This window comes from Protomyctophum parallelum (assembly GCF_964188405.1).
Source record: "Protomyctophum parallelum genome assembly, chromosome: 10".
NCBI lineage: Eukaryota > Metazoa > Chordata > Actinopteri > Myctophiformes > Myctophidae > Protomyctophum > Protomyctophum parallelum.
In genome coordinates this window covers 12,437,489-12,445,581 of record NC_139704.1, presented here as the reverse complement: position 1 = coordinate 12,445,581, position 8,093 = coordinate 12,437,489, and the positions used below count along the sequence as shown (strand labels likewise).

The 8,093-nt window shown below is 42.6% G+C and overlaps 1 protein-coding gene across 1 annotated transcript in view; it reads right to left on the bottom strand.

Annotated features, from left to right (window-relative positions):
* Positions 1-3,768, bottom strand: part of slc24a3 (solute carrier family 24 member 3) — a 79,795-nt gene extending 76,027 nt beyond the window's left edge. Inside the window, exon 1 of the mRNA XM_083775258.1 lies at positions 3,298-3,768. Within this exon, the coding sequence (XP_083631384.1) occupies positions 3,298-3,511 (214 nt within the window). The 5' untranslated portion in view covers positions 3,512-3,768. The remainder of the gene's footprint in view (positions 1-3,297) is intronic.
* Between the last annotated feature and the right edge of the window lie 4,325 nt (positions 3,769-8,093).

Sequence of the window (8,093 nt, the reverse complement as noted above, 5' to 3'; positions counted from 1 at the left end):
TTCCCTTCAATGTCCTCAAAATATGAAGTCAGGTGAAATTGACAGGTGTCGCGGTGGCACGGGGGTCCCGTTCACCGCCTAACATCATTCAAAAAAATCTAACCAATGGTTCCGTTATAGACTGCTACATACCCTATACATACAAAGAAGTTCTCACCAGCTCTGGCATACAAACGGGAGGGGCGAGAAACAGCTGCTACAAGACACTTCGCACCAACACATTCCCAAATATAAACTATAATTCAAACGACCATAAAACAGTAGGCTAAGTTACAACACACTTTCCCAGGCAGAATACTAACACCATAATACTGTGTTAAAGTGAGCGCAACACGCAGACACCTCACAGTATATTGCAGAGTGCAGAACAACAGAGATAGTTTCAACTCACTTTCCAAATTCCAAATTAAGCTAGATACTGTAGCACCCCATAGCCCATAGCATAGCAGCAGACAACGGGGGCACAATAAATGAAAATCCATTTGGCACACATTAGGCCTATAATTATGACCTTTGATGTCTTCACTCACGTAGTAATCCATAATCAAGGGCGGACGCTGTTGTGGAGTTTGCTGGCATAGTGGCCCACTGGGCCCAGTAAAAAACTTTGCAATAGACGTTTGGCATTGTGAGGCTAACAAGGCTACTCTCAGAGAGGCTTCTCGATTGTATTTAATCATATTAATCAAGTTTCCAAAAAAACAAATCTGCCGCATTCTAGAAACAGCAAATAACAACACAAGCACATGATAGTGTCAGGCATGACCAATCAATCTACGCAGGCACAGAGGGACGAACTAGGCAGCAGTGCCAGTGGCTATGGAAAGCCAAATAGGAAAAGTTAAATCATACACACCCCTTAGTAAATAGGTTTCCAATGTAATGAGTCCTGGGATGCAGGGATGGTCTTTTAGATGAGTCCCAGGGACATTTTATGAGTCCCACTTCAAAGACGTTAGGAGTCATATTTTGCCATTTTTACAAATTGCAGCATTTAACTCCCATTTAATTTTATATGGTTATAATGTAATATTCATGTAGAACATAAACTAGAATAAAAAACAGTACAGTAGTGCATTCCGTGGATGCAGAGGTCGTTGTTTTATTGCGTCCCTTAACTATAAACTGCGTTTTGGGATGCAAAATGCACCCTATTTTAATCTCTGCACACAATACACAAAGCCATATTTCGCTAAATGTTATGCAGTGATTGAATTCACATTATGTTATGTTATGTAATAATGCTACTGTGATCAAAATCGGTTAATATGATATAAATCCCAGGCTTTACATTGGTGTCCCCCGTGACCCGGATCGGGTTTCCCCGTGGGAGGAGGTCAAAAAGGGGGTGAGACAGTGAGTGCAGCAGAGTGGCTCACAAGTAACAACCTCAGCCTGATGACCTAAAAGTTTAATATCTCCCCTGAGCTATAGGGAATACCCTTTGGCTTAGTGGTTAAGATGTTGGCTTTCCATGTGGGAGACCCGGGTTTGAATCCAGGGCAATATATATATATATATATATATATATATATATATATATATATATATATATATATATATTTACATACGAGTTCAAATCCAGGGCATATGTATGTAATATATATATATATATATATATACATCATACACACACACACACACACATCTATATTAGTGCTGTTCAAATTAACACTTTATTGTTAACGCATGGCCGAATTTATTGTGTATTTATTGTAATCTTTTAACGCATTAATCTACAAGTTTACAACGCTTCCTGATGTGTTGTGAGCTTCTAGATCTTCTATTTGCACTTCTGAGGGGCACTAGCCCCTCCAATGCATGCTCTTGAAGATTACTTCATATGGCAGCCAAGTCTATGGGATTTTTTATGTTTGGTTAGAGCACTTGTCTTATGACGTAAATCATTTGCCAGCCAAATCTATGGACTTTGAGTATATTTCAATGTTTATGTGATATTGATTTAAAAATGCCTCAGCCTGATCTCAATGAGATGTGAGAGATGCTCCATAGGCAGAAAGTTGGAGGGAAGAGAATGCTAGGGATTTTATAATTGCACACGATTGATATTGGTTAAGCTTGGAGATAGCAAAGAACATCAATGTTCAATAATGTTAATTATAAATAAATTAAGAGAAAACTATAGAAGCCAAATCCAACTTGGTTTAACATTGGAATTGGATACACCGTTTAATAATGCACCTGACCATGTAATGATTATCTGATTATTCAGCGCATGTCAGATGTTTTCTGGAGATAAAGCCAGAGCGGCCAGACTGAGATGGTTTGGACACGTACAGAGGGATAGTGAGTATATCGGTCGAAGGATGTTGAGGTTGGGACTGCCAGGCAGGAGGCCTAGATAGAGGAAGACCAACAAGAAGATTTATGGATGTAGTGAAATGAAGTTAGTTGGTGTGAGACTAGAGGAGGTAGAGCCTAGGACGGGGTGAGATGGAGGCAGATGATTCGCTGTGGCGACCACTCAATAAAGGGAAAAGCCAAAAGGGAAAGAATATTGATTCATGTGCTGAGCTTGTTGGCAATTGACAGAGTAATTTGTGGATAAGATAGCATTTTTCTATCCTAACCTATCATATTGTGTGCAACTGCAATCCCTCAGCCATGCTACTTGAAACACATACTGTATGTATTGTAGATTGTGAAACTATGATCCTCATCCTACTTTAAGATTTTATTTTATCCTTAATGGGTTGCCAGATTGATCACAGTCAAAAAAACGTACCACTGGTATCAACTATATAGCCAACATTACAGTGAAGTGAAGTGGTCTATTCCAGCAGGGCAACAGACACAGCTACCAGTTCCAGGGGATTATTGGATGCAGATGTTGCGCTGCATAAACCCAGGAAGGCATGTTTGTTCTGAACAATGAATGTGAGGTTCCGAACTAACCCTGACTGTGACTTATGTATCCGCCAAATAACGTTAAAACATGTAAAAAAAAATGTTGATAGGATTTTAACCCCACTCGAGGGAAATGTACACAGTCTACCATGTAATGCCATGCATGTATTTGTTTGTTTGTTTGTTAGGGGGAACTAGAAACGAAAATGAAACGTGTGGAATACTATACCAAACACACTTACTTAGATAAGTAGTGAAAACAACTTAAAAGCAGCATGCTGGAGAAGCTATAAGGAAGAACCAGGAAGAGCATACAGTACAAGGAAACACGAAGATAAACCACAATGTATAATCACCACCAGACAGTGAAATGCCAGGCGAATAATACGTATCGTAGCAGCGGTTTGTTTATACATGAACGTGTCTCACCTGCTGCCCGTTGCAGAGACTGGAGCCCCACTACAAGACCCAACAGCACCCCGACGAAGCACACCTGGAGGGCGAACCACTCATGTCTCTTTCTCCGCCTGGCTTTGCTCTTCCTCTTGTTCAGCATCATTCCCACAGATACGACAGCCGTCCCCGGCATCCCCATTACGGCCACGCCGTCCATAGCGACGCCCCCCTCGGCGAGCGTTCCCATCGGATCCCCGGTGAGTACCGGGGGGTGGGAGAGAAAGACAGGGAGTGCCGGAGTGGGGATTTAGGGAAGAGAGGGAGGAATGTGATTCTTTTCGGGGTGGTGTTGTAAGTTAAAACGGTTAAAATAAGTGGTGTTTTGTTTTTTGTCAACCGGGTCTCCTCCCCTCCCGTCGTTTGGAGAAAAGCGGGCCCTGTCGGCTAAATAATGAGCACAGAGCGGAGCGCTGTTTTGCGGCGTGGATGTTGGGAGAGCGCGGGGAGCTCCATGGATGCGTCAGCCCCGGTGCCAGCAGTTCTCTCGCAGCAGGACCCGACGATGCAGCGCTGCTGAGGAGCTGACAGGAGGAGGAGGAGGAGGAGAGAGAGAGACAGAGACAGAGAGAGAGAGAGAGAGAGAGAGAGAAAAAGAGAGGGCGAGAGACAGAGAGAGAGAGAGAGGGGGGGGGGGGCACAGAAGGCGAGAGGAGGGTGGTTTGTAATGTATAATTTTATTTATAACAATTAATACATTATTGTATTAATATTTATTCAGAACTAGTCCTTACCTGTTCGAATATAAACACCAAAGTATGTAGGCTACAGTACTGTACATCGCATTACCCACGTGGGTAATGCGATTTAATAGATCATATTAGTATTACTATGCTGCAGTGATGGGCAAGCTACTTGGAAAATGTAGTAAGCTACACTACCAGTTACTCTATTAAATATAGCTCAACTACAACGGAAGCTATCCCCAGAGAATTAATGACTACACTATAAGCTACATGGCAAAAGTATAGCTAGCTACATGGACACTACTTTTTGGTTTAAATCAATATCATGAGTTCTCTCTATCGACAATATGGTACATGTATGCAAAATACATTTAAATAATCAAATTCATGAATTAATGTTCATATGATCATTTAACCAAAACAATGGTAATGTTAGGTGTGTGATGTCAAATAAAACAGACATTTTCAAATAATACTAGTAAAATGTGCTTCACGTGATCAATTTAAACCAATTTAAATCCAAATAAATATATATAAAATATATGAATTATATACTCTAGAATGGATCAGTGGTTCTCAACTTTTTCAGGCTGTGACCACCCCCCCCCCCCCCCCCCCACCACCCTGACAAACACTTGAAATGTAAGAGTTAAGGCATTATTTTTGTTTCACTCTGCTATTTTCACAATTTTTGCCTCTTTGTTATATTATTTGACCAAAGTTTGATATAGTATTATATAGTTTGTTGATAACTTTTGATGCAGTAATGGTCTTTTTCTTTTCTATTCATTTTTTAGGTATTAAAAAGGCCTTAATATTCACACTGTCATCTGGGGACCCTCCCAAAATAAATCATGTGGGATTGGGGACCGACCCACAGGTTGAGAACCACTGCTCTAGATTATCTTTTCCCTCTTATGTACTGTATGCATTTATTTTAGTTTTAGTTTTCTTTTCCCCACCCCAAAAATATTGTTCATTTTGCTTGCAGTGAAATAGCATCTATTAGTTAGCTGTTGACAAAAAAAAGTGCACTGACTTGTGTAATGTTTGTGTAAACAGTTGCAGTGTTGGGAAAGTTATTTTATTTTATGAACTAGTTCAGTTCACAGTTCAGACATTTAAAAAGGAACTAATTCAGTTCATAGTTCATAATTCAACATTTTGAACTAAAGTTCATGGTTCCAAAAAATTTACGATCCTCCGTTTTGTGTCAGACTCTTCTTATCTAAACCAACCAATCATCATGGATTTTTTCCAGGGATTTCTTTTCTTCCACAAAACTTTATTTAACAGTCAATTTGTAACGTATAGCATTTGTTGGACGCTACGTCACTACTTGGGTCTAAAAATAGCTACACTACAGAAAACGCTACTTGGTTCAAAAGGAGCGACGCTACCATCATGCTACTGATAAATGTAGTTAAGCTATGTAGCGTCGCTACTTGTAGCGTCGCTACTGCCCAACACATGCTATGTATTCTGAGGTGTAGGCTAGCTACTCAGTCTGGGGCTGGGGGGGGGGGGGGGGGGGGAGTTAAGGGATGAGCTTGGGAAGTTGGGATGGGCACTAAATTAATATTACTATTAGGCTGGTGGTCCGCAAAGCATTCCATGGGGGGGGGGGTTGTGTATTCCTCACTCACAGACGTCTTTCTCTCTCTCTCTCTCTCTCTCTCTCTCTCTCTCTCTCTCTCTCTCTCTCTCTCTCTCTCTCTCACACACACACACACACACACACACACACACAAACTGTTCTGTTCTTTCGCTATATAGAAGTGTCTATTATAGTACGTCTCTAAATGTTTTGATGAATTGAACAAGGTGGACCCTCTTGAATGAAAACAAGTGCAATGCTTTATTCACTGCAGTGGCACTGGTTCCTAAACTGTGGCGTGTGCACCCCTTGTGGTGAGCGAGCGCCTTCTGGTGCGCGGCATGAAAAGGCTAATGGTGGTGCTATGCTTTTATTTTAATTAAGCCAATAGATGGCAAGTATATGCAGAATATAGCCTATCCTGCATATACCATATTCAGGTATATGTGCATGTGGATAAATAGGAAATATATGTCTCTATATAGCTTATGCAATTTATATTTCCATGTGGGGGGTGTGTCAGCTAGGTCGAGAGGTAAATGGCCAAAAAGGTTTGGGAACCCTGCTTTATTGGGTCATCCACTCACAGAGTTAACAGTCTTTGTATTGAGTTGTGCTTGAAATATACTGTAATTCTGCAAGCTGTTAATAAATATATCAATCAATCAATTCGACCCATCAGCGGATGGCACATCACACGGCACGTGCGCTCGACCCGTCATTGCGGTTAATTGCACGCACACACTGCTCCATTGTTGTAAACTAGAGGTTCGGGCCACTACGCGGCCCTCACATCTACACCTACAGGCTTGCACATCCACACGAAATGCTGCTGTCACATTTCTCTCTCCCCTCTCCCCCTCCTTTGTCTTTCCCCGATCTCTACCCCTCTCTCTCCCTTTCTCTCGCTCCCCTCCCCCCTCTCTCATCACCCCCTTTCTCTCACCCCCTTTCTCTCTCTCTCCACCTCTCCCCCTCTCTCCCCCCCCTCTCCCTTTATGCAGTGATGGGCAAGCTACTTGGAAAATGTAGTAAGCTACACTAAATGGTAAATGGTAAATGGTGCATTTATATAGCGCCTTTATCCAAGGCGCTTTACATAGATTGTGCATTACATTCACCCATTCATACACCGATTGCGGCGGAAGCCATGCAAGGCACCAACCAGCACATCGGGAGCAATTTGGGGTTCAGAGTCTTGCCCAAGGACACTTCGACATGTAGACAGGAGGAGCCGGGATTCGAACCGCCGACCCATGGATCATTGGACGACCTACTCTACCTCCTGAGCCACAGTCGCCCACTACCTACTGTTTCCCCCACAAAACTTTATTTAACAGTCAATGTGTAACTTATAGCTTTTGTTGAAAGCTACGTCACTACTTGGTTCAAAAGGAGCGACGCTACCATCAAGCTACTGATCATAAATGTAGTTAAGCTATGTAGCTTCGCTACTTGTAGCTAGCTACTGCCCAACACTGCCTTTATGCTATATCTCTTTCTTTCTCTCTCACCCCCAGTCCCCTCCCTCTTTCTCTCCCTCCTTTCTCTTTCATATACTCTTTCTTTCTCACTCGCTCCCACACCTCTATCTCTCACCCCCCCCCCCTCTCTCACTGCCACTTAGGCTCATGTGGCTCAAACGTTATGCAAAGCTCAGACAATCACAGCGCAAAGCGGTTAAGCGACACATCTACTCAATGGTATATATTAGATAACATGCTGCATTGCTGCTGCTAGTGCTTGCTAACATTGAGCTAGAGTTCTCAAGATATCGTGCATTAGCAAGCGTGCACACACAACACGCTGAGTAAATGATTGGCTTTTTCTTCATCGTGTCCTTGCAGCTCTGCGTGTTACGCAGCTGTGTGAAGTTGTGGGATTCTGTAATGGAGGCAACATGAGGTAACCAAATTCGATAGACAATCAACCAACTGTGGTGTAACCAGGGGGGCAGTCAGCCAGATATTTCGTGAAGCCTCATTTGAAATCGGTAGTTCATATAATGGCCTGTTGTGGCGCTGGACTGGACCCAAAAAGCCCCATAGCTCCATAGAGGCCCATGTATTTTGGCCCAACTTCACCTAGACTGTATTACCTTAATAAACATGGTCATGAATACTTTCTTCTTCCAGTCACTAGTTTAAAGTCTCATTTCTAATGTCATAATATTCTTTTTGGAAAATTATGGTCCCATTAATTAAAATAATGACCATAAAGTCGCGTATGTTCTGAGGGGCGTGGCTACCGTTACCGTCTATGATCGGGATTCCCCTCCCACTCAAGAGTCTTCTCCTCCCACTCGAGTCAAAATAAAAACCAACGGAGAAGAAGGGGGGAAGTCCCGCCTCGTTGTCTGGGCAGCCAATGGCCAGCTGGACCCAAACGGAGCCAGCCAATGGCCAGCTGGTCCAAAACGGATCTAGAAAGATGGCGATTTACATCTTGGGGATTTCAGGCTTCATTTTACGTTCATGTTAGACCCGGGG